Source organism: Trichomycterus rosablanca, chromosome 14, assembly GCF_030014385.1.
Source record: "Trichomycterus rosablanca isolate fTriRos1 chromosome 14, fTriRos1.hap1, whole genome shotgun sequence".
NCBI classification, from domain to species: Eukaryota; Metazoa; Chordata; class Actinopteri; order Siluriformes; family Trichomycteridae; genus Trichomycterus; species Trichomycterus rosablanca.
In genome coordinates, this window is record NC_086001.1 from 26837441 (window position 1) to 26864956 (window position 27516).

The 27516-nt window shown below is 43.6% G+C and overlaps 1 protein-coding gene across 2 annotated transcripts; it reads right to left on the reverse strand.

Moving 5' to 3' along the window:
- Window positions 1-544: 544 nt before the first annotated feature.
- LOC134326702 (uncharacterized) lies at window positions 545-5083 on the reverse strand. 2 transcript variants are annotated; one of them, XM_063008881.1, is made up of 4 exons: window positions 4161-5083; window positions 2733-3314; window positions 2392-2535; window positions 545-1453 (listed from the first exon to the last, which is right to left on the reverse strand). In XM_063008881.1, exons 1-4 carry the CDS (start codon window positions 4866-4868, stop codon window positions 1331-1333), a joined length of 1557 nt encoding a protein of 518 aa, XP_062864951.1. In that variant the 5' UTR covers window positions 4869-5083; the 3' UTR covers window positions 545-1330. The 2 variants fall into 2 exon arrangements, with proteins under 2 accessions (XP_062864951.1, XP_062864952.1); XM_063008882.1 differs by lacking the exons at window positions 2392-2535; window positions 2733-3314; window positions 4161-5083 and adding an exon at window positions 1918-2161.
- Between the last annotated feature and the right edge of the window lie 22433 nt (window positions 5084-27516).

A 27516-nucleotide genomic window follows, 5' to 3' on the forward strand; every position in this document is an offset into this window, starting at 1 on the left:
GACATTAGACAAGGTCATCTCTGAAGACTGACCAGGACATCTAGTGCTATGCGTACTCCTATCAGATTGTAACTGAGCTGTAATGGATTTGCCTAGCTTTTCAGCTATCTGTGTGATTAGTATATCTGTCCGGGTTCCGTTCAACCAGGCTTGTCATAGCATGATCTGCATAACGGGTGGAAGAAATTATTGGGGTTCCTAATGTTACAGCTCTAGGCCCTGGTGTGCTGGTTTCTCTGGGTTGATTGATAAACCCCCTCCCTACACCAAACTGGCGCTCCACAAAGCTATCAACATTATCACGTTCAACCCCAGCAAAATATGTCTTGCCCTTTGCCATGTTTTAACTTCCCCAGGGTTCTTGCACCATTTTAAAAGTACAATTTAAGGCTTTTTAAGACATTTTAAGACCTCAATACATATAATTTAAGACCCAAAAATGTCATAAAAAATTATTTGGTAGAAAATATTCAATTTATTGTCTCCCACATTGGAAATCAAAACTTAACTTAATTGTTATCAACAATCTTTTCAATTTTGTTCCATTGTGATGCAGAACAGAGCCAGCATAAGATACATAAGCTGCATTACATTAAACAACACACTGACTTGCATGTAGAAACCATACAGAATTATAAAATAACACGTAACGCATACTGCGTTGTAAATATAAGCTAAAAAAAAGTCCTCAAAACAGCTTGTTTGCAAAACAACACAAAATGTTATCACATGAATCTTAGAGAGAAACCAATGAACAGGTCAAATTCAAGAGGTCAAAATTCTCTTCAAGACATGTAGCGTAGCTCTGCCACTCTCTTCTCAATTTCATGGTCTTGGTCCATCAACTCCCCTCTCTTGTCCTTGCATCTTTTTTTCATGGAGTTGGATTTAGTGATGAGCTCTGCCATCTTGGTCCCAGCTGTATTCTCAGCCTTCTCTGCAAGGCTATCTGCCTCCTTCTCTAGAGTGTCACACACAGTTAAGATTGTTCTTCATTTCTTGCGTAGCTGTTCAAGCTCATTTTCAGCCCCTTTTCTCTTGTTCATCTGTTTTGCCTTTTCCTTTTTCTTCCTCTCATCTTCCAAGAAGATCCTATACCGGTTGCGTGAAGTTGCACATTCATTTAGCAGCTCTTTAGTTAGTGGCACTTTGACCACTCCACCACACATCCTCACATAGTCGCAGATCAGTCTCTGTGAGACTATAGTGTCCTCGTTCATATTGCACATCTCCACCTCCTTGTTTATGGAGAATCCACGCTCCACAGTGGCTTGTCCATGGGACAGAAGCAGTAGCTTTTCCACAAAGCTCCAAAGTTCTGCATATCCATTCATGGCCTTATGCAGGAAGCTGTCAACTCGCAATGTCCCATCCAATGCACTGAAGACCATGAATTCCTCTCCTCTGGCCTCATTAAACAGGAACTTCTGAAACTGTTGTGCAATCTTATCACCTGCATTTACATAAAGACAAACACATTTGTATATTTTCCAGTTAAAATTATATTTTGTGGAAATCACAAGAGATTTATATTCAATATACTCTGGAAAATGAATCTCAGATTTCCAACTATATTTGAACTAAGTCCAAGAACATGTATTAGGCCTACAGACATGTGTTACAACTCCTACTAGGCTATATTTCCAATAAAATAAAATACAACTAAAAAGATGCAAGTAATAGGCTAGTATAAAATATGGCTATTTACTGAAATAAGATATTGTCTTAGTCAACGACATTGAAGGGAGAGATGCAATAACATTAACACTGTGTGATTTATTGATGGAATTATAGTGAGAATAAATGATTCCCCTGGAGTTCACTTTTAAAACCACTGGTTTAAAGAAGGTGCCTAAAGACTCCCTTTGCTAAACCATAGGTAACTGTTCTTATTTCTAATATGTCTACAGATGTTACCCGCTGTGACTCCTCCTGACAACTTCTTGTCCTGCACAAATTTCATGACGAGGGCCTTCATTTTTTTCAAGCACATGTCTGGTTCAGTGTGCATCTTTTGGGGGTCCAGGCACAGCATATTTCGGACAGTGGGGTACTTCAGTGGGCACTTCAATAGAATGTTCTGACAAATTTTTGACAGAGCACTCTGGCTGTCTCGCATGAACTGTAACACATCACGCTCACTTCCACCCTGACTGCCTGACATGCCCTGACAAATGCACAAAAGTCATGTGTCACCTGAAACATCAAATAAACTCTCCCTATGTGTAACTTACACTACACAACATTTTACAAATCCTGTGAATAAGTCAACTGCTTGATGTCTAATCTTAATCTAATCTATTGGTTGTTTTAGAATAAATACTTAAGTAGTCAAATTACTTGCAGCTGATGTAGCACATTGTTGAAGTCATCCAAGATAATAAATGGTACCTTGAGGGCAGCTGTGGCTCCCAAGCCAATGTCCACTTGCTTTGGACTGACCCAAAATTTTTGGTCTGTCACATCAAGCTTGACCAGATTTACTGGGGAAACATCAACCTGAACATCTCGCTTTATAAACCGCCTGAGAAGGCTCTGAAAACAGAATAGCACAGGCATAGTAATTATTATTATAATCAAAATCTGAATAAGTATTACTGTATTTACAATATATTCTACAAACATCAACATGCTGAAAATGCATTACTTTGTTTTATCTTTCATATCCTCTGTAAGTAACGATGCTTAAATGACTAAACCTTTAATACATTTTCAGCTGTCATTAGGCCTACCCTGATTAGATCCTCCAAATCTCTGCCTAAGAAGGGAATCATCGGGGCATCTGTCTGGTACTTGGTGAGAAATGGCTGAAAAGTTCTTGAGATACTCATGAAGAAGTGCAACTTTGCCAGGATAATGGGATCCATCCGTGCTTCTGCGATGGTGTCATACGATGATGACCTTGGATTGGGGAGCTTCTTGGCTTTGACCTGATCCACATAGGAGACAATATATGGCCAAATTTCAATGGCTCTCTCAACTGCTGGAAGGTTTTCCAGCCAGCGATGTCCACAAAATGGCAGAGGAAATCTATCACACTTGGTCAATAACACAAAGTCTTCCCTCCTTGCAGGTGCATAATGAAACAGGTAGTGCAGGGCTTTCAGAACTTTTTCAACTTGCCAAACCGTGAAGCCGTTCTTGAATGAGTTGTGCATTGTGTGAAGGCCACAACTTCCAATTATTTGTAGTTGGGCTCCACCACACTGCTCTCTGTGTTCCTCTTGTAAGAGTTCAACAAACCTCCAATTAACACTGGGCCCATCCATCGAGAGTGAGAGCATGTTGTTCAGATTCAGCTCTTTTGTACCTTCCTGCACATATAAGGGGTGGAAGGGGTTATAAATTCAATGTGCCAGGTAATCCACATTAGATTAAAAAATGGTTCCATTAGTGTAAGGATGATACTACTACTACTACTACTACTACTACTACTACTAATAATAATAATAATAATAATAAAAATAACAGCTTATATAGCAGAGATCAAAAAACATCCATCAAAACACCTGACATCTTAATTGTGATAATCACAAGTATTTTTTTGCTACTATTTGTTATTTTAACGATTTCTTGCTTATATATACATACAGTCATACATCATACACATTAAAATAATTGTGTGTGTATTATTATTTCTACAGGTTCACTAACTGGTAAAATCATGTATTCTGTGCTAAAATACAACAATTCTATTCTGTACTTACAACATGGCTTGATTCTGCATCTTAAAGAGTTAATTTGCAAAACAGATAAAATCCATTTGTTATTGATGAAAAAGCTTGCTTTTTATTGTGCTTTGCAGATTCGCAAAAAAACAAGGTTTTTCAAATTCAATTTAATTCATAAGTCATGTGTTATTGTGCATTGAACGCACTATCAATAAAAAAATACATATTTAATAATAAAAATGGAGATTTTTGCAAATGAACTCTTTATAGCTCTTAGGTGAATGTTTACAGTTGCTATAGCAACAAGTGACAGCCGACGTTACCAGCTGTTAGCTAGATTTGCCCAACAGTCTGAACAACCCAAAAAAAATCACAAAACGCCATATTTCAACAAAATCTACCAACAGTTACACCCCTTAAACTCTGAGCTAACGTGTTGCGAATAGAACAATGGTATACAATTTCAAACACAGTCGTAAAGTTACTTACACTGAAATGTCCCAACATGTCCTCGGCTCTCGAGTGACCCATAAACTCCGACCTATAGTAGCGGGAGATGACATGGTGTGTGCCCGTCTCATCATCAGTAGTCCAGAACCGCAAATGAAGGTCCATTTGTTTATTCTTTGTCGTTTTATTCATGCTTTCGTCAAACATGATAACATACGGCTTCTCACTAACGCTGCGCGATAGCTCCTTCTTGATGAACGAAGCAATGCCATATTTGGCGATATATGCAGTTTTATTTTCACCACAGCTGAATGACTTTGCAAGCTGGGAATCGGGGAACATGGCAGCAAAGACTTCACTTATCTCCTCATTAGATTTAAATGAATTGTGCCTCATTACGGTATGGAGAACCCACATTACCTCTGCCTTCTGGGTCTCTGGCGGTGAAACAAAGCTTTTAATAGTCGACTGAGAGGTGGCGTCTGAACTTGCAACATTAGGTGGAGCTGCAAACAATGCAGGGATTAGCCCGGGCTTGCTATTAGCTGCGGCCATATACTGCAGGTGCTTTCCTCCCTTCATGTGCGACTCGACGGCTTTGACCCCCATGGTGCCTAAAGAAAAAGTTTTTTTGCAGAATTTGCACATTGCCTCATTTTTGTTTTTGGCTGGTGCCAGCCACATCCTAAATACATCCTTTTCCATCCATTTGTCGTTAAATTTGCACTTTCCCATCTTTACATACATCACCGCTCACCTCGACAACCGCGAAATGTCACGCCGCCCGACGTCAGGCGTCTGTCGCAAACGTACCGTAAAATGCTTATGCGCGGGGGCTCTCATTTTCTACACCTTCTTTGTACAAAGTTAATCAATCAAATACACACTATTAGATGCTTTACCACTGTGTTTTTCCCATCGGCATTAAACTCACCATCCGAAAATGTTATACCTACAGCAAATTTACGGTAAATTTAAGACAATATAAGACCTTAATTAATGATATTTAAATTTAAGACATTTTAAGACTTTTTAAGGACCCGCGGGAACCCTGTACAAGCTTCTGAATGGGGCGCTCAACTATAGATGGCGTGCTGAGGCGCTCACCGTTTTTACTTAATGTCCGATCACCAAGTTGTATTTTAACTCTCCTTACTAGCCCATCTTGTCAATAGTGGTTTCCAAGATCCTACCCAGTCGCCACTCATTTCTTGGCAAGTTGTCATCTTTCACCAACACTATGTCGCCAATCTGCAAATTCCTTCTTGGTACATGCCAGCGCTGCCTAGTTGCAATGTTTGCAAGATATTCTTTTCGCCAGCGACACCAAAACTGCTCTATCAGGTATTGAACATGTCGCCACCTTTTCCGTGCATACACATCTTCCTTGACGAATGTGCCTGGTGGAGGCAGAGGTGTAGTGCGCTTTAAGGTAAGCAAGTGATTAGGAGTGAGGGGCTCCAAGCTATTTGGATCACTGTGGTTGTCAACAGTTAAGGGGTGACTGTTTACAATTGCCATTGCCTCACAAAAGAATGCCCGTAAAGAAGAGTCATCCAGTCTACCTGAGGAGAGTGAAAGTGTATTATTTAGGACAGCTCTTATCGTCCTGATCTGCCGCTCCCATACTCCACCAGCATGACTTGAGTGGGGTGCATTCATAGAGAAGTCACACTGCTCCTGTGCAAGAAAAGCAGCCAGTCTTTCTGTGTCAATTTCATTCAGAGCTTTCTTCAGTTCATTTTTGGCCCCCACGAAATTGCTTCCTTGATCAGACTTGATCTGACGTACTGTTCCTCTTATGGCAATAAAACAGCGCAGACCATTGATAAAAGCATCTGTTGACATGTCTGTAAGCATTTCTAGGTGAACAGCACGAGAGCAGAAACAGGTAAATAGGAGACCATACCTTTTGTGGATGCTCCGATTTTGCTTTGTCAGAAAGGGACCAAAACAGTCCATTCCACAATAAGTAAATGGTGGTGATGGTTCACACCGCTCTGGTGGAAGATCTGCCATTTTCTGCTCCTCTATAGGTCTTCTTTGCTTCCTACAGGTAATGCACTTGTGAACAAACGATACTACAGTCCTATTGATGCCTGGAATCCAAAAGCCATTAGATCTAATCTCATTTATTGTAAAACCTTTGCCTTGATGGTGGACCTTTTCATGGTAGTGAGAAATGATCATTTTTGTGATGGGGTGGTTTTTAGGAAGAATTGCAGGGTGTTTGAATGAATTAGGAAGGGAGGAGTCACGAAGTCTCCCTCCCACCTTGAGCACACCATCCGTATCTAGAAAGGCATCAAGAGAGTGCAATTCATGATAAGATGGCAGAGAGGTTCCTTTGCTTATTCTCTTCAGCTCACTTTGATAGACCTGTCCCTGCAGAGCCTTGATTATGACACGTTGTGCATTTTCATGTTCAGTCACAGTAGTTAAGCTGTTAGTTTTGTCTTTGTTGATTCGTCTGAGGATTCGTGCAACTGCTTGTATAGCTTTCGACCAAGAAGAAAAGTTGGACAAGCGATCTATCATGCTTAGGTGCTCTGCAGCTTCCGTGTTTAGGGTATGAACCACTTTGATTTCTGGGTCTCCGATGGGTAGCTCTGGGATTACATCTGATGAAAGGAGCATGTCTTTCTCCCACAAAAACTTGGGTCCTGTGAACCAGTTGGAGGACAGCAGTTCACTGACAGTTAACCCCCTTGAAGCATGGTCTGCCGGGTTTTCAGTAGTAGGGACATATCTCCATTGCTGAGGGGTTGTGCTGAGGTGAATCTTTTGCACCCTGTTAGCTACAAATGTATGGAATCGCCGTGCTTCATTATTTATATACCCTAGCACTACCTTGGAGTCAGTCCAGAAGAATTCTTGAACATTAGCATATCCAAGCTCCTCTTTCAGCACATTGCTGACCTTTACAGATAAAACTGCGGCTGTGAGCTCTAACCTAGGAATCGTTGTAAGTTTCGTGGGAGTCACTCTTGATTTCCTGATGACTAAGGCACAGTGAACATCTCCGTCTTCATTACTGAGTCTTAGGTATGAGCACTGACCATAGCCACTGCTACTTGCATCCGAGAAATGATGCAACTCTACTCTGACAATTTTTCCAAAGCTAGCGGGTGCATAGCTACGGGGTATGTCAATCTTGTCCAAGTTGTTCAAATCACCTTTCAAGCGTTCCCACCTTGGCTAAAGCTCATCTTCCAGAGGACCATCCCAGCCTGTGCCCTGTCTGCACATCTCTTGCAGAATCCGTTTTCCGTTGAGCACTAAGGGCGCCACAAACCCTAAAGGGTCATACAAGGAAGCAACTGTTGACAGTATTCCACGACGAGTGGCTGGCTGGGTTTTGAGCTTGATCTTGAACTTGAAACAATCGAACTGTGTGTGCCATTGAATACCTAAGGCTCTTTCCAAAGGCATGTCACCGAAAGCCAGATCCAGCTCTTTCACATCCTTTGCACGTTCTGATGATGGTATGCTTTCCAGAACAGATTCGTTATTTGATACAAACTTATGTAGTCTTAAGCCAACCAGAGCACAGAGTTCTCGTGCCTCTCTTGCAAGCCTAATAGCATTTTTTGTACTGTTTACAGAAGTGATCCCATCATCAACATAAAAGTCCTTCATCACAAAGTTTGCACCTAGGGGGTACAAGTCACTATTCTCACTGGCTAAATGCTTCATCCCATAGTTTGCACACCCAGGGGAGGATGTGGCACCAAAGAGATGGACATTCATGTGGAACTCACAGGGCTGTGCACTGAGCTCTCCATTTTTCCACCACAGGAATCGCAGGTAGTCTCTGTCAGATTGGTCTACATGAAATTGATGAAACATTTTTTTAATATCGCACATTAGTGCAATAGGGTGTTGGCGGAAGCGAATAAGAATGCCAATCAAGTTATTAATTAAATCTGGTCCAGAAAGAAGATGATCATTGAGGCTTGTACCTTCATATCATGCTGAGCAATCAAATACCACACGCAATTTGTCTGGTTTCTTTGGGTGGTAAACCCCATGATGAGGAATGTACCATTTCTCACCTTCTATTCCTTCATTTTTTACTTCTTCTGCATCTCCTCTCTCGATGACCTCATTCATAAACATGACATGTTTCTTATGCGTCTCGTCTCTTAACAGCTTTCTTTTGAGATGATTTAGTCTTATCATAGCAAGCTGTCTATTGCAAGGCAGAATTGGTCTTTCCTTAAAGGGCAAGGGCATCTCATAATGACCTTGAACATTTTTCCTTATGCCCTCCTTTAGTTTGTTCAGGAAAAGAATATCTTCCTGAGACACTCTCCTGCTTGCATCATTGATGTCCTTAAAGTCAGACTCCAAAATTCGAACTGCATCTGCTGGGGTGACTGGGGGAAGCTCCCTGACAGCCACACGATGACACATACTATTGGCTTTAGGTAAGTCAAGATGTGGCAATGTACATCCCACAATGCTCCACCCTAAATCAGTTTGCACGGCATATGGTTCTTCTGGCCCACCTACAATTACTTTCCTTGGTGCCAAGGCCCTTGAGCAGTTATAGCCTATTAAAAGGCCAACTTCACAATCTTTCAGTGGTGGGATTTCATCTACAATGGCTTCAAGATGTTTCCAGCGTTTGGCTGTGTCGCTGGTAGGGATATGGGCCCGATTTACTGGTATGCAATTCTTGGTGTACACAGGAGGCAGGTCAATGTGAGCAGCAGAATTATAACCTCTAACGCGAAGCCCTGACACCCTTTCACTCTTTAGAACTGTGTCCTTACCAATCATGGTGGTTAATTTCAGCCTCACTGGATGAGTGTCTACTTGTAGGCCATTGCTCACCTCTTGGTCGATGAATGTAGTATCACTCTGTGTGTCAAGTAGAGCATAGACAAGTTTTTCAGAATTTGGACTGTTCTTTGACGAGACCCATACAGGCACAATCATTGAAGTGCTGATAGACTGCTCTTCTCTAGCCACATTGAGAGCAATGGCTTTCACTGCCTCACTGGTATTAGCTTGTGCTGGGGCCATAGTGGATGCTAATGTCTCAGTTTTCACATAGGTATTGTCATGAAGACATGTGGGGTGCCTTCCTTTGCAGGTGCTGCATAGGAGACGATGGCGGCAGTCTCTTGCACTATGCCCAGGCTTTAAACAACCATAACAGAGTTTCTTCTCCTGGACAAATTTCCGATGCTCTTCTAGAGGCTTTGTTGTGAATGCAGAGCAATTGTGAAGCTGATGTTTGTTGTCTTGACAAAGCATGCAGATCTGTTTAATGGGTGGCTTTGCTAACCTCTGATTGTCTGTATTTGTTTGAGTGCTGAAAACACTGGCCTTGTTTCTTTTGACATTCCTTAGGGTTCTTTCCTCTGGAGCAGGTTTTGAAGAATGGAGAGCATAAAAAGAGGTTATTGGATTACAGGCAACCTCTGCTTCCATAGACACAAAGCTATCAAATTCCTTAAAGGTAGGAAGACTTTTATTCAGCGAATGTGTAACTTGTCTATTCCAATGGGAAGCTGCCCAGTCTGGCAGCTTCTGCACAAGCTTCTGATTTTCTTCACAATCATTTAATATTTGGAGACCGTTAACGTGAGGCATGGAATCCAAACAGGCATTCAGAAAGTCAGAAAACTCTTGCAGTGCAATGGCATCCTTGTGTTGAATTTTTGGCCAGTTTGCAAGCCTTTCTCTAAATGCCCTTTGTATGATGAATGGCTGGCCGTATCGATGGTCCAATTTTTTCCAAGCATCTTGATAAGCTTCAGAATCATTTCTTTAAAGATACCATCAAGGGTCTTACGAGCTGGACCACCAGCAAAGGAAACACTCCTTCGATCAATGAGTGACATAAAGGAGTTTTTCCACTCAACGAACTGAATTGGATCACCACTGAAGACAAAAGGTTCTGGCACTGGAAGCCTATTGAGGGCCATGCTGTCTTGAAAGGCCTGAGCAAGGGGAGACATGTCTGTCTGTGGTGCTGTAGCTACGACACTGGATGACTGTTGGAAGGAGGGTTTATTCATGTCTTGTTCTTTCTTTGGTTCACATGCGATGAATGAGTTACTAGTTTTGCATACCATTTCTTGGCAGTAGACCCCTAGCCTAGCCTGAGCTGCCTTTAGATCCTTCTCTGCCTGTAACCATTCTAGTTCACATTTTTGAGCTTCAAGAGCCTGTTTATGTTGTTCTTCCAAATGTTGGATCTTTTCCTTTTGTCTATTTTCTTCCAGTAACACTTCATACATAGCTTCCTTAGCTGCCACATCTGCTGCAGCATCTGCACACTTAGCTGCCAAGCATGAAGTCACAGAATGATGACTGGAGTAATGACTAGAATGAGTGCTGGATTTGTGGCTCACTCGTGAAACAGTAGATCCATAAATGGAACGAGCATGGACACAATCAAGCAGAGTGTGAAGACGACTTATTTCCCTATCCGCATCAAACTCTCCATTTACACCTGATATCCTTTCATATATGATTTTGGTAATATCTGCTGTTACCGACATACATGCATCAACTTGTCGTCGTATGTCGGGGAGAGGCGCCATGTGATGCCTAATTTCATCATAAATGAACGTAACATCATTTCTTGCCTTCTCTAGATTGTCGACTATAACAGTCAACTGGCTATCTGAAATGTCTGATTTGAGCTGCTGGCGTGCATCTCTGGCCTGAGTTTTCCATTGGTTATACATGGAAACAAATTTCCTTTCCCTTTTGTGAGCTTCCTCTTTTTGAAGGGAGAGCATTTTCTCTGTGGGTTTATGTGTTCGTTCTGAGCGGCGAGGTAAACTGGATTCTTTTTGAGATTCTTGAAAATGACTTTCTAGTTCTTGATTTTCTGCCATTTCAGATTCATTTTCAGAGTCCTGTTGGAGACTGGCGGTTTGCTTCTCAAGCTGTTTAGAGTTCAGACAAGGAGTAACTGGCTCTGTCATTTTACCTCTGATATGTGTCACAGTTTAGCAAAATGAAAGTACAGTAGTGCATAAAGCAATGATCAATACACAAATCAGAACAGTATAAAGAACTGTAAGCAATTAACAGTTACAAAAATAGATAGACCACATTAAACTGCACTATTAAGTGTCCATGAAATGATTATCCATGGATTGTTAGTTAGGATTTTTAAATGTGTCCGTTTTTCCAAAGTCACAAAAATAGTTGGATTTTTATGTGTCCATTTACCAATATGTGCACAACTTCTATTTTACCAAAGTCACAAAATTAGTTGGGCAAAGTCACTGTGACTTGAGAAGATTTACTATTTAGCTCTCACCTTGCAGATAATACTCACGATTTTGTTCATTACAACCATTCATAGCCGTGACATACAGTATTTGACCATCACACCAGATCCATTACGCCTGCTTCCTGTAGGGGGCGCAAAGTCACCACTAAAGACCTTGCGTTAAGCCGTGGGAGGATTGGAAGTCAGCAACGCGAAATGAAGTGCCACCATTGGAAACCTTTCGTCGCTAACCCCAGCCTTGTGTGCAGCAGCCGTCAGGATTGATGAGGGTCAAGCTCTTACTGTAGCGAACCCAGCTGATTAATGGTCAAAACTCGAAAACTGATGATTCATGGAGATTTATTGTCTTTAATTCCAGAATTCACCGTAAGAGCTAAGTTAAACAAAACAAAATAAATAGTTCACAATTACTGTCTATACAGAAACAACACACATATAACAGCATGTTTTAGTGTAAAACAACTCAGTTCACAATCACAGTTCACTTTCTCATAAATGAAAAACCCATAACCCAGTTCCACTCAAATGCCCTTAACCCATCAAACAGATAAGCAGAAAATATGGTCGCTTATATATATATATATATATATATATATATATTTATATTTCAAAATGAGCTTATGACATGAAGCACCTTGTACTCTGAATTAACTATATAAACAATAAAAATATATATATACCTTGTTCGCCATTCAACTAGGTGCTATTTTTACCGTTTGAGAACCTTCCAGCAGCTATCTGTCTACCACCGTCCTTTCCCTCCAACTGTTTCTTTTTGCACGTAAACAGAAACCGCATGAGTAAAACAACAGCATGAATGCAACAGCAGCATTTACCAAAATAAAAGTCTTTACCTTTTTACAATCTGAAACTGAACTAAACACTTAAGAACATAAATTAGTAAAAACAAAACACTCTTTAAGGATCTTTTACAAAATCAGTGACAAAACAATGACTGCTGTTATAGGATGCGTGTGTGTGTGTGTCTTTCATTTCAAGCAAATCGTAAGTTTCTTTTATCAGTTATCTCTCCATGTTTACTGTTATTAATGAACGTTGCTGTTTTAAATAAACACCAGATACTAGAAGATTCTGTGTGACTCGCTCACCTTAAAAAGCTCAGGCTTAATTAAACTGGCTATTACCACCAGACTCGTTCTGCCTGTGGAGCTAAAAGTTTTCTGTCAGTCAGAGCAGAGTCTCCTAAACTAACAAACTGAAATTAGTAATTAACAAATTAGTAACTGATGAACTTTTGCCTCTGCTTGGCTCTGTGAAGTAACGTTTTCTGCTCTCATCTACATCAAAAGCAAGAACCGCCTATGATTTACTAAAGTGAACCACGAATTTATATAATGTGCTCATAGAATCGGCTCAGATGAGATCGGGCTGGATTAACTTTTTAAACTAATATTTTAAATCAGCAGAATTGCATCGTATGTGCACAACGTTAATTATGTTATGTTAGGTTGTCAAGAGCTTTCACAATGATTTCTGTGCGATGGTTGATGAAGGTGGGGGGTTGAGGCGCAAGTTTGAGCAGGGGGGGGTTGGGGGGGCACAAGTTCGCGGTTGGCACACAAAGGGGGCGCATGTCCAAAAAGGTTGAAAACCCCTGCACTACACCACAGAAAAGTCTGTTAAACTTAATTATGATGCAGTATGATTGCTACAACCGCCCCATATTGCACATCACTAAATACAAACCTTACATTTTGAATTTCAGAGCAAATTGCATATTTCAAGGAAAACTGCTCATTTCACGGGAAGCGGCTCTTTTCACAGTCCGTGATGCGATTTCCACGGCCGTAAATTAGGTAGAACCTTATTCATGGTACATGTTGTATGCGCTTGAAACATTTCAGTCCATGCCAGTGTGTGTTTTTAGTAGCAAATTTACCCTGATTTATTCATACTAGGATGCCACAGTGAATTATGCACACATGACTTTCAAACTAATTAGCCAGAATTACAGTACATGGACAGTTGGATACCTTTTAAACATTAATACGCTTGTTGCCCATTATTGGAATTTTGCTAATGTCATACATAAAGCATCCTCAAAATAAAATTGGTAGCGCAAAACACTACATTCAATACAAAAGTGAATATTTTAAAGAAACCTTAAAGAGAAAACTTAATGTTGTTTTGAACAACTGATTTCATTTTAAGTACATTTAAAAATAAGAATAAAGGAAAATCTTATCTTAAGGTGTTTTGTGCAACTTGTGTATGCACTGACACAGCAAAGGTCATGGGATAGTAATAAGTTGATTATTAAGAGGAATTATATATACTTTAGGTGCACTGTGTTCTGCAGTTCTACATTTACATACTGCAGTACTGACAATGATCCGCCACCCAAATAATAGCTGTGGTGGTCCTGTGGCTGACCTGATCAAAGAAGAACAGTGGGATAAATGGGGCTAAAAGTACAAAGAAATAAGTATATATAACACATCTTCCTAATTAATTTATATACTGCTAATTATATAAATATTATAAAATACAAAATATTAATAAACTATACCTTGTGGGATAATTTGCTGCAGTGTCTTAATTCTGTGCTAATGCTGCAGTTCATCCTGAAAGTACCTTTAGTTGGTGGGTACAAATCTGTACCTTTTGCTGTTATGAAAGAATCTGTACCCTATCAGAAAACCAAAAGGTTCACATATGACCCTAAAAAGTTCAATATTATACCTTTAAGGGTACATTTGTGAAAAGTGTACCTCTGAGTACAAGACAGTACTTATATTGTACCTCTGTTTTTAGTGTGTACTTGAACTTTAGCTGATTTACTGTGCATTTGATTATTGAACTAGAGCTAAATCATCATATTGTTTAAAATTAAATTTAAAAATGTACATATTATTTTAAAATTGTTTGTTTTTTGCAGATTAAAATGCAATGTAAACAGTGCAAATTTTCAAATCCCAGTCCAGAAGTACTACTAAAACATTACAGATTATGTAATTACCAAGGGCACTCCTGGCCATTGCCTTGTTTGTATTTTGACTGTGTTTGCTCTTTCAAAACTACAGGTGCATTAAAGTCACATTTATCATGAGTACACAGGCAAACTCCACACCAAGCAACACATTTTAATTGTTTGTGTGAAACGACTTCAGAGATATTTGCCAGCCAAAAACTTTTTTAAATCACATCAGGTGTCATTTGAGGAGACGTGAAACTGTCAAGTGTCCTTTTAGGAACTGCCAGGTTACAACAAATACTCTTTCAACTTTTAGTAGTCACATATCTTGGAGACATAGGTCACATGCCTTTGAAGAATTTCGCCCATCTGTGACCTCTCAGCAAGATGTGTCTTGGAACATTGAACTGCCATTGTCTGCAGAAAGAAATTATCTTCAGCCTCATTGAAATTGTACATGCAGAGTATATTGCATATTTCAAAAAGTGCAACCAAGGGAAATTTTAAGTGGATTCAGTGACATTCTGTCTTTTTCCAAGCTTGCTGCAAAAGAATCAATCAAGTGTATTTTACAGAAACATGATAATGTTGAAACCTCATTAACAGAGGAGCTATCAGAACTGATATCAGAAGCAGTACATAAAACAAATCCCTTGCCTTTGAGCACTGCAGAAAAAGGCAGACTTTCCACAGAACATAGGACAGCATATTTTAAAGAAAATTTTAAGTGATTGACCCAGTTGAGTATTTTTATGAAAGACTGCAACACTTTTGTTTATGTCTCAGTATTAAGAGTTATCGAGTTTTTGTTGAACAGAGTTGATGTATTGGAAAAAGCTGTTTTTGTTGATGATAAGTTGCCTGGACATACAAGTCTACACGTAGTGGCCAGTATTTTAAAGAAAATCTGCTTTTAGGCTGTCAGAGTGATTATCTTTTAATTTGTGTCTACATTGATGCCTTTGAAATCTGTAATCCACTGGGGACATCAAGGAAGGTCCGTAAAATTACTGCTGTTCATTGGGTGCTACTAAATTTACCAGCAAAATTCCGCTCAACACTTGCCTCAATACAACTTGCTTTGCTAGGGAAAAGCTGTGATGTAAAGACATTTGGCTATGACAAGTTTATTGATCCACTAATTAAAGACTTACGTCATCTAGAACAGCAAGGTGTGTTTGTAAAACATCTTAATAATAACATCAGGGGAACTGTGTATTGTGTATGTGCTGACAATCTTGCAGCCCACAGCCTTGCAGGCTTTCAAGAAAGTTTTCAAGCTGAAAACCTGTGTCGATTTTGTTTTGCCAGTAAAGATGACATACAGACACTGGATGCCAGTTGTTTTCAGCTAAGAACTACTGAACAGCACAACCTCATCATAGATGAGCTCAAAGACAATGATCAACTTACCAGTAAACTGGGTGTAAAAAAGAGTGTGTCCTTGCTAAGTACTTACCCTATTTTCATCCAGTAACAGGATTTCCACCAGACATCGTACATGACTTTTTTGAGGAAATAGTACCATATGAGTTGTCAGTTTGCTTGAAGGAACTCATAAAAAGGGATATTTCTCTTTAAATAAGCTAAACAGTTGTATCAAGTCCTTTACTTACAAGCACTCTGATAAGGTGAACCGACCCAAAGTAATAACACAGTCTAGCTTCACAAAGAAAACAGTAGGTGGGAACGGACATGAGAACTACGCATTGCTTCGACTTTTGCCATTAAATGATTGGCAGTTATGTACCAGAGCAAGAGCCATAATGGGAGATATTAATGGAGTTGAAAGACATTGTTGAGCTGGTGTTGTCAACAGAGTTCTCAGTAGCATCCTTGTTGTGGCTAGAGCGAAAGATTCTTGGTCACAGGCAGCTGATTAAAGAGACATTCCCAGAGCTCAAACTAAGACCAAAACATCACTATATTGAGCACTATGCCTTCTTGATAATGTGCTTTGGCCCTCTGGTAGAGCTGTGGACCATGAGGTTTGAGGTAAAACATAGCTACTTCAAAATTGTTGTAAGTGATGTGCACAATTTTCAGAATATTCTCGTGATCTTGGTAACCAAACACCAACTCATGATGGCCCATTACCTAAGCAGTCCAAGTCTCTTTTCTCCAGCTCTGTCTGTGCAGAAGATCAAAAAAAGTCAGAACATGCACACTAGATGTGCAGCAAAAGACTGCAATACAGCAAAAGTATCCGAATGTGGAGACTGTAAACCTTGCTTCAGATGTACATCTGTATGGTGTTCACTATAGTGAGGGCATGGTTTTGTCTTCTGGAGAACTCAGTGGGTTGCCAGAAGTTTTCAGAATTCTCAGTGTACATGTGAAGTCTTTCAGTGTCTTTCACTTGTAGAAAGCTTTCTGCATGGTATATTGAGCATTACAGGTGTTATGAGGTTTCTGAAATGAGCACAGTTGAAATTCTTGAACCAGAAGACCTTAATGATCACCATCCTCTGACGTCATACATGACACCATTTTAGTAGAAGAAACTACCGCCATCTTAATAGTGTTTGCACAGAACATGTTGCTTCGTGTCGTGCTGGATCCTGAAAACATCAGAAGACTTAATATAACTGAAACCCTCAACTCAGTCAGTCACTTGAAAACCATTATTCGACTCACAGAGGACTTTATGATTTAGCTTGAGGATCCTGAGTTTGGCAATGAACTCTGTAATTTAACTGAAATATCTGAGCTTCCACCAGAAAGGGCTGTATTAAAATGATCAAAGTATATGATCATCCAAATCCTCCCTGGACACAGCCAGTATGGCATCTTCTGGATCATACAGCTCAAACCAAAGATCCTTATGCGTGGGTTTTAGACAGCATGAAAATTCACAGCAGTGGATTTCTTTTCCCCATCCCTACATTTTTATATGACGTTGAACTGAGACTTACCAAAAGGGAATAAGATGTTCAGAGAACATGGAACACTGCTTACAGTGTCGAGAGAGATGAAAATGGACATCTTAAATGCCATAACTAATGCTGTTTTTTTCATATAAGGCATACCCAAACAAAAAAAGTGTTATGAGGCAGAAAGGACCCAAGATGCAGATTCTTAAAAAATAAACTTTATTTATATTTGAAATAAATAAAACAAAGCAAAAGACAAAAACCAGAACAAAAAAGCAATCGGGAGAACCCCGATTGCGCCGCAGGCTTCGCAGGCAACTGAAAATAGAAAAGGCAAAAATAATGAATAAATGCGAGGCACGAACCCCGGTCGCTCCGGTGCTGGGCGTTCGCGCTACCGTCTCGCCAACTGGAAACTGATAACAGCCCTGCCAAAAGCGCAAAAAAGGCGCTGGGGGACTGAAAATAGAAAAGGCAAAAATAATGAATAAATGCGAGGCGCGAACCCCGGTCGCTCCGGTGCTGGGCGTTCGCGCTAACGTCTCGCCAACTGGAAGCTGATAACAGCCCTGCCAAAAGCGCTAAAAAGGCGCTGGGGGACTGAAAATAGAAAAGGCAAAAATAATGAATAACTGCGAGGCGCGAACCCCGGTCGCTCCGGTGCTGGGCGTTCGCGCTAACGTCTCGCTGACTGGAAGATAGAAAATCGTTAGCACAAGCTAAAGATAAGCGTCTGGACGCGGCGTGGCGCCAGACGCTGAACTCCTGCAAATAGCAACAGGGGAGATAGCACAAAGCTATAACTTAACAGACAGCGCGAGGGCTGAGAGAAATCGCACCACTTTCCCTAGGTTGAAGGAAATCAAAGGATATACCTCAGCACCGCGCTTACAATCCCGCACGGTCTAAAACACCGTCCGGGCTACCGTCTTTCCCTGCAAAAATGGGAACGAGAGAACGTTCTCGCCGCCGGGCTACACAGGCCAACACAAACAAAAGGTGCGACCCCCGCTGCTGCACACTGACGGATTAAATAGGCCAGGCGCAGCTGCAGGCAATCGCCCTAATTAGCCGCCCTCCTACTTGAGGCCTTGCTGGGTTTGGGTCTGTAACGCCTGCTTCGTTGGGAACCCGGGGTAAGTTCGCCAGCTACCGCAGGCACCCTAACAGTACCCCCCCCTCTAGGGACAGCTCCCGAGGTCCCAAGACCCGCAGCTTGGTTCCTACGGAACTCGCGGATCAGTTCAGGGTCCAGGATCTGACGAGCCGGTACCCATGAACGTTCCTCGGGGCCGTAACCCTCCCAATCCACCAAGTATTGGGTGCTACCCTGCACCTTCCTGCTACTCAGGAGGCGACGCACCGTGAAGGCAGGGGCACCCTGGATGATACGAGGGGCGGGGGGTTGTGGGGGGGGTCTAACTCCTCCGCACATAAATGGTCGGAGTTGTGAGACATGAAAGGTTGGATGCACTTTTATTCTCGGAGGAAGCTCCAACCTATAGGTCACCGGGTTTATCCGCCTGACCACCTTAAACGGACCAACGTATCTGGGTGCCAACTTGTGTGGGGCCCCTCTGACGGGAAGATTCCTCGTCGAGACGAGGACACGTTGACCCGGCCGGAAAGTGAGAGCTGGTTGCCGCCTGCGGTCAGCATTGCGCTTCATAGAGCGCTGGGTGGCCAAAAGGACCCCCCTTGCTTTGCGCCAGGCGGTGCGGCAGCGGCGGATATGAAGCTGTACCGTCGGGACCGCCACTTGCTGCTCCTGCTCTGGAAAGAGCGGAGGAGGGTACCCGAACTGAGCTTCAAACGGCGACATGCCCAAAGCCGAGTGATGCAGGGTATTGTGGGCGAACTCGGCCCACAACAACTTATCGGCCCATGCTGCCGGATTCCCTGCAGTTAGGCACCTGAGCATTTTGCTCAGGTCCTGAATCAATCTCTCCGACTGCCCATTGGACTCAGGATGGTAGCCTGAGGATAAGCTAGCCGTAGCGCCAATAAGTTGGCAAAAGGCCCGCCAACACTGGCTCACAAACTGCGGGCCCCGATCCGACACAATGTCAGAGGGGACCCCATGTGCTCTCACCACATGTTGCAGGATGATTTGAGCCGTGCCCATGGCGGATGGCAGCTTGGGCAGTGGAACAAAGATACAAGATTTGGTGAACCGGTCTACGATTACCAGCACCGCCGTGAATCCCCTGGACTTTGGCAAACCTGTTACAAAGTCCAGGGCAATATGGGACCACGGTCTAGAGGGTACTGGCAACGGGTGGAGAAGCCCACGTGGGCGCTCTCTGGTGCTCTTATTCAAAGCGCACACAGGGCAGGCACGGACGAAGTCACGTACCTGATTCTCCATCCCCGGCCACCAAAATCTTCGGCGCAACAGAACCAGGGACTTAGTCGCGCCTGGGTGCGCCGCAAAAGGGGATGCATGGCCCCACTCAAATACCTGACGGCGAACTGTAGAGGGGACATACAGTCGGTCAGGAGGTCCCCCACCGGGGTCCGGCTCTGCCCGTTGGGCATCCCGGATGACCTTAGATATTCCCCAGGTCACTGGGGCAGCAATCTGGGTCGAAGGGAGAATGGGATCAGGTTCGGTCTCCGGTCTGGTAGGCTCCCACTGTCTCGACAGGGCATCCGGTTTACCGTTTTTGGAGCCCGGTCGATAGGACAGCGTGAAATGGAAGCGTCCAAAAAATAGAGACCACCGAGCCTGACGTGAGTTCATCCTCTTCACTTGTTGGATGAACGACAGATTCTTGTGGTCCGTCCAAACAAGGAAGGGATGTTTAGCTCCCTCGAGCCAGTGGCGCCACTCGTCCAGGGCCAGCTTGATGGCCAAAAGTTCCCTGTCTCCAACCGGGTAATTCCGCTCGGCTGGAGTCAGGCGATGCGAGAAGAAGGCACAAGGGTGTAGCTTCTTCTCTGGGCCCGCTCTTTGGGACAAAACTGCCCCAACCCCGACCTCGGAGGCATCCACTTCGACAACGAAGGGTTCCTCCGGATCGGGTAACTGCAAGACCGGTGCAGTGGTCAACAGAGACTTAAGCCTGTCAAAGGCTTGTTGGGCCAGCACCGACCATTTAAAAGGCTCCTTACCAGTAAGGGCAGTCAAGGGAGCAGCGACTATGCTAAAGTTCTTAATGAATCGCCGGAAAAAATTTGCAAAGCCCAGAAACCTTTGCACCTGGCGAACAGAACTTGGAGTAGGCCAACTCTCCACAGATTGGATCTTAGCCGGATCCATGCGCAGGGCGCCCTGTGACACGATAAACCCCAGGAATGACACTGATGTGGCGTGGAATACGGACTTCTCTAGCTTGACGAATAAACAATGATCACACAATAGCTGGAGAACCCGTCGGACGTGCCCTATGTGCTCGTCGATGGATCGACTAAAGATCAAAATGTCGTCTAGATATACATAGACGAAACGATCAAGGGTCTCCCGTAGGACCTCATTGATAAACCGTTGGAAGACTGCCGGTGCGTTCATCAGCCCAAAGGGCATCACTAAGTATTCATAGTGGCCAGTGGGTGTGAGGAACGCAGTCTTCCACTCGTCCCCCTGCCTGATCCGGATCAGGTTGTACGCGCTGCGTAAGTCAAGCTTGGTAAAAACAGTGGCTCGCTGAAGGGCTTCGAAAGCCGTGGCCATCAGCGGCAGCGGGTACCGATCCTTGATCGTAATGGCGTTAAGACCGCGATAGTCGACACAGGGGCGCAGACCGCCATCCTTCTTTGCTACAAAGAAAAACCCCGCCCCGGCCGGGGAGGAAGAAGGACGAATGAACCCCTGTTTAAGTGCCTCACGCACATACTCCTCCATAGCGACCTTCTCCGGACCGGAGAGTGAGAAAAGGCGCCCCCTAGGAGGAGAAGTGCCTGGCAACAAGTTGATGGCGCAGTCGAACGGTCTATGGGGGGGCAAGTCCTGCGCCCTGGACTTGCTAAAAACCTCTTGCAGGTCATGGTACATGGCTGGTACCTGGGCCAGGTCCGGAAGCTCCATCTTAGGGTCCAACAGTGCGGGAGTCGTGCCAGCCTGAAGGAGGCAAGAATCCCTGCACCGTGTTCCCCAGATGAAGATCGAACCGGTGGCCCAGTCGATCTGAGGGTTGTGCTTGGTCAACCAGGAGTAGCCCAACACCACCTGGAGGTGAGGGACACAAGTCACCATGAAGGTAATGTGTTCCTCGTGGCTGCCTAGACGCAACGTTAGAGGTTGGGTCTGGTGCGTGATGGGGCTACCCCTAACCGCCCTACCATCAACGGCATAAACCGAGATGGGGGTCGGTAGTGGTTGAACCTCGATCCCCAAGCCGCGTACCAAGTTGATGTCGATAAAATTTTCTACGGCCCCAGAGTCCACACAGACCTTTAGGTTGGTGTCCCCTGAACCCCAACGCAGCTGGGCCTGTAAAAACAAACCATGGCGAGGGATGTTTACATGGCTCACTCCCAACTCCCCGAATCGAGAGTGGCCTACTCGTTTAATCGCCTCCGAGAACGAGGAGGAGAACTCGAAGACGGAGGTGCGGTCGCTCTAGTGGAACCCAGCTGCATGGGTTCAGGATCAGGAGACACCGGTCTGGACGAATTCTGAGGCCGGGAAAAAAGGGGTCGAACACTTCGCTCCCGCGTTCGTTGGCGGAGGCGAGTGTCAATGGAGGTGGCCAACAAGTAGAAGGCGCTAAGTGTGGTGGGGAGGTCACGAGTGGCCAACTCGTCCTTGATGTTCTCCCCAAGGCCCCGGTGAAAGATGGCGGTTAACGCCCCCTCGCCCCAACCGCATTCAGCGGCTAGGGTGCGGAATTCAATTACGTAATCCGCCACCGAACGACGCCCCTGTGCAAGTTCGAGTAGCCTAGGTCCCGCTTCCCGCCCTCCGGAGGGGTGAAAAAAGGTGTCTTTGAGGGCACCTCTAAATGCACCCTCAGAAAAACACTCGGGAGCGTTCTGCTCCCAGAGCGCGGTGGCCCACTCCAAGGCTCGGCCGGTTAAAAGGGAGATGATAAAGGCCACTTTGGAGCGTTCTGTGGGGAAGCGTGACGGCTGTAACTCGAAGACCAAAGAGCACTGTAGGAGGAACCCACGGCACTTTTTGGCCTCTCCCGAAAATCGCTCGGGAGGCGGAATAGGAGTCTCGCCTCCTAAGGAATTTCCGGGGGGACCAGGAAGATGGCCATGATGGCTTGAACCGGCCTCAGCAGCCGACACATGCAGGGTAAGATCACTTACCCGCTGTGCCAGCTCTGTGAGCGCTAGCTCATGCCGGCCCAAAGCCACCCCCTGGTGGCGCAGGATGTCAGTTACCGGGGAGGAATCTGCGGGGTCCATTTTACTGGTCGCACCTTTCTGTTATGAGGCAGAAAGGACCCAAGATGCAGATTCTTAAAAAATAAACTTTATTTATATTTGAAATAAATAAAACAAAGCAAAAGACAAAAACCAGAACAAAAAAGCAATCGGGAGAACCCCGATTGCGCCGCAGGCTTCGCAGGCAACTGAAAATAGAAAAGGCAAAAATAATGAATAAATGCGAGGCGCAAACCCCGGTCGCTCCGGTGCTGGGCGTTCGCGCTAACGTCTCGCCAACTGGAAACTGATAACAGCTTTGCCAAAAGCGCAAAAAAGGCGCTGGGGGACTGAAAATAGAAAAGGCAAAAATTATGAATAAATGCGAGGCGCGAACCCCGGTCGCTCCGGTGCTGGGCGTTCGCGCTAACGTCTCACCAACTGGAAGCTGATAACAGCCCTGCCAAAAGCGCTAAAAAGGCGCTGGGGGACTGAAAATAGAAAAGGCAAAAATAATGAATAAATGCGAGGCGCGAACCCCGGTCGCTCCGGTGCTGGGCGTTCGCGCTAACGTCTCACTGACTGGAAGATAGAAAATCGTTAGCACAAGCTAAAGATAAGCGTCTGGACGCGGCGTGGCGCCAGACGCTGAACTCCTGCAAATAGCAACAGGGGAGATAGCACAAAGCTATAACTTAACAGACAGCGCGAGGGCTGAGAGAAATCGCACCACTTTCCCTAGGTTGAAGGAAATCAAAGGATATACCTCAGCACCGCGCTTACAATCCCGCACGGTCTAAAACACCGTCTGGGCTACCGTCTTTCCCTGCAAAAATGGGAACGAGAGAACGTTCTCGCCGCCGGGCTACACAGGCCAACACAAACAAAAGGTGCGACCCCCGCTGCTGCACACTGACGGATTAAATAGGCCAGGCGCAGCTGCAGGCAATCGCCCTAATTAGCCGCCCTCCTACTTGAGGCCTTGCTGGGTTTGGGTCTGTAACGCCTGCTTCGCCGGGAACCCGGGGTAAGTTCGCCAGCTACCGCAGGCACCCTAACAAAAAGAGCTGGAATTGGTGGCTGCAGCATAAATTGACAAACATCCATGTCTCAAAGATCCTAGCTTGGGAACAGGTTATGACAGCTGGACCACAAGCATTAAATTTAAGCTTGGTAATTACCGCTAGAAATTATTAGCTGCAGGTTGCAATGAAGTCAGTGTAAACCAAAAAAGACTCGGAGAAGGTTCCAGGCATCGTCTGAAGAAAGCAAAAAGATGTGAGGTCAATTTTCTCAGGTCAATTTATTGTAGAGCTTGATAAAGGTTTGCCAAACTAATTCCTCACCCATGTGGTTATATCAGCTATTCTTGAGTGGCGGTTCTTGATGCAGTGCCGTCTGAGGGATGGAAGATCACGAGCGTTCAGCTTAAGCTTGCACCCTTGGCCTTTATGCACTGAAATTCCTCCTGATTCCTTGAATGGTTTAATGATATTCTGCACTGTAAAGGGAAAATATGCAAATCCCTTCCAATTTTTATTTGAGGTAAATTGTTTTTAAACATTTTAATCATTTTCACACACATTTGTTGACAAACTGGAGATCCTCTGATCATCTTTGCTCATCAAAGACTCAGTCTTTCCTGGATGCTGCTTTGGTACCAAACCATGATTACAATCACCTGTTGACATCACCTGTTTGGAATCACATTATTATTTAGTTTTTTCACCTCATTACTAGCTCTAAATTGCCCCCGGCCTACTTTTTTTTGGAATGTGTGGCAGGCCTGAAATGCAGGAATGGATGTTTATTAACAAAAGAAATAAATCAGATAAAACATAAAATATCTCAGGTTCATCCTGTCTGACATCAAATTAAAGTCAAAGTAGATGTAAGAAACTCTGAGTTTTTATTTTATTTGCATTTTCCATACTGTCCCAACTTTTTCTGATTTGGGGTTGTATTAGGCAGCAAGTAAACATTTGATCCTCAAAGTTGATGTTAGAAGCAGGAAAAATGAACAAGCGTAAGCATTTACGTGAGTTTGACAAGGGCCAAATTGTGATAGCTAGACGACTCGGTCAGAGCATCTCCAAAACTGCAGCTCTTGTGGGGTGTTCCCGGTCTGCAGTGGTCAGTATCTATCAAAAGTGGTCTCTTGATGCATGCTCAATAATCCAGGTATACAAAGTTCATCTGGACACAAGTTTGTTGTAGAGATACGTTTCGCCACTCATCTAAGTGACATTTTCAGTCTGAGCTGGTGGTGAATACCTCAACCTTACAGTGATCAGGTCCATATGCAAATCACAATGACCATTAATTATTACAATGGTTATCTGTGCCTTTCACACATGATTGGGGTATAGCTCCTATTACGGCGTTGTAAGATGGTGATAGATGTACTCTCAGGCCCCCTCCCCGGTTCAGGGATAGTCGTTCCCTCTTCACATAGATGACCTCTTTGACTACTCGTTCAAACCAGCGTTCCTCCTTGTCAAGGATCTGCACATCATCATCATTAAATGAGTGGCCGCTGGCTTGCAGGTGGGTGTCCTGGGCAGAGGAGGTGTCCTGGCTTGCAGGTGTGAGTCCTGGGCAGAGGTTGTCGATCTTCTATGTTGGGCCATCCATTTCGCCAGTGGCTGTTTAGTTTCCCCGATGTACAGTTCCCAGCAATCCTCCCGGCACCTAACAGCATACACTATGTTACTCTGTTTGTGTTGAGGGACCCGATCCCTGCTGGTTTATACTCTTTAATTTCAGCACATTTCATCAGTATTGATCTTGTGGGTGAAATTAGATTTTTTGTAAACTCTGTTTATTAGTGTGTAATAGTGTGTGTGTGTGTGTGTAGTTCTGATAGAAAGGTGTCAGAATACACAGAGCATCACAGTTTGTTGTCTATGGGGCTACATAGCCGCAGACCAGTCAGGGTGTCTATGATAAGCACGAGTTTGAGGTGTTGACATCATCTCCAAATTCCCCAGATTTCAATCCAATCAAGCATCTGTGGAACGTGCTGGACAAACAAGTCCGATCCATGGGGGCCCCACCTCACAACTTACAGAAGTTAAAGGATCTGCTGCTAACATCTTGGTGCCAGATATTACAGCACACCTTCAGGGGTCTAGTGAAGTCCATGCCTCGACGGCTCAGGGTTGTTTTGGCAGCAAAAGAGGGTCCAACACAATATTAGGAAGGTGGTCATAATGTTATGTCTGATTGGTGTATTTGTGTATGGACCATAAAGTCATCAAGCCCAATATTTTATTTCTGTCATTTATTTTATTCAGTGTTTTTTATCCAAACAAGTGAACTGTTTGTGTGTGTAATATAGCGTGTATAGTATCTGTGTGTTAGTGTGTGTGTGTGTAGTATAGGGTGTACAGTATATGTGTGTTAGTGTGTGTGTGTAGTATAGGGTGTACAGTATATGTGTGTTAGTGTGTGTGTAGTATAGGGTGTACAGTATCTCTGTGTTAGTGTGTGTGTGTAGTATAGGGTGTACAGTATCTGTGTGTTAGTGTGTGTGTGTAGTATAGGGTGTACAGTATATATGTGTTAGTGTGTGTGTAGTATAGGATGTACAGTATCTGTGTGTTAGTGTGTGTGTGTAGTATAGGGTGTACAGTATATGTGTGTTAGTGTGTGTGTAGTATAGGGTCTACAGTATCTCTGTGTTAGTGTGTGTGTGTAGCATAGGGTGTACAGTATCTGTGTGTTAGTGTGTGTGTGTACTATAGGGTGTACAGTATCTGTGTGTTAGAGTGTGTGTGTAGTATAGGGTGTACAGTATCTGTGTGTTAGTGTGTGTGTAGTATAGGGTGTACAGTATCTGTGTGTTTGTGTGTGTAGTACAGGGTGTACAGTATCTCTGTGTTAGTGTGTGTGTGTAGTATAGGGTGTACAGTATCTGTGTGTTTGTGTGTGTAGTACAGGGTGTACAGTATCTCTGTGTTAGTGTGTGTGTGTAGCATAGGGTGTACAGTATCTGTGTGTTAGTGTGTGTGTGTACTATAGGGTGTACAGTATCTGTGTGTTTGTGTGTGTAGTACAGGGTGTACAGTATCTCTGTGTTAGTGTGTGTGTGTAGTATAGGGTGTACAGTATCTGTGTGTTTGTGTGTGTAGTACAGGGTGTACAGTATCTCTGTGTTAGTGTGTGTGTGTAGCATAGGGTGTACAGTATCTGTGTGTTAGTGTGTGTGTGTACTATAGGGTGTACAGTATCTGTGTGTTAGTGTGTGTGTAGTATAGGGTGTACAGTATCTGTGTGTTAGTGTGTGTGTAGTATAGGGTGTACAGTATCTGTGTGTTTGTGTGTGTAGTACAGGGTGTACAGTATCTCTGTGTTAGTGTGTGTGTGTAGTATAGGGTGTACAGTATCTGTGTGTTAGTGTGTGTGTGTACTATAGGGTGTACAGTATCTGTGTGTTAGTGTGTGTGTAGTATAGGGTGTACAGTATCTGTGTGTTAGTGTGTGTGTAGTATAGGGTGTACAGTATCTGTGTGTTTGTGTGTGTAGTACAGGGTGTACAGTATCTCTGTGTTAGTGTGTGTGTGTAGTATAGGGTGTACAGTATCTGTGTGTTAGTGTGTGTGTAGTATAGGGTGTACAGTATCTGTGTGTTAGTGTGTGTGTAGTATAGGGTGTACAGTATCTCTGTGTTAGTGTGTGTGTGTAGTATAGGGTGTACAGTATCTGTGTGTTAGTGTGTGTGTAGTATAGGGTGTACAGTATTTGTGTGTTAGTGTGTGTGTGTGTGTGTGTGTGTGTGTGTGTGTGTGTCAGAGAGAGCACAGGTGTGTGTACAAGTTTGTACCTGTACTGTATTGATTTAGGATTGAATCACTGCTGCAGCACTAACAAGTTCCAAAGCAGCTGCTGGTTTATACTCTTTAATTTCAGCACATTTCATCAGTATTGATCTTGTGGGTGGAATTAGATTTTTTGTAAACTCTGTTTATTAGTGTGTAATAGTGTGTGTGTGTGTGTGTGTGTGTGTGT

Coding starts and splice junctions, on each gene's coding strand:
- LOC134326702 (XM_063008881.1), bottom strand. CDS start 4,868: ATGTATGTAAAGATGGGAAAGTGCAAATTTAACGACAAATGGATGGAA. Junction 3,315..4,160: donor ACATGTTGGGACATTTCAGT/GTAAGTAACTTT, acceptor TTATATGTGCAG/GAAGGTACAAAAGAGCTGAA. Junction 2,536..2,732: donor ATTTGGAGGATCTAATCAGG/GTAGGCCTAATG, acceptor TTCTGTTTTCAG/AGCCTTCTCAGGCGGTTTAT.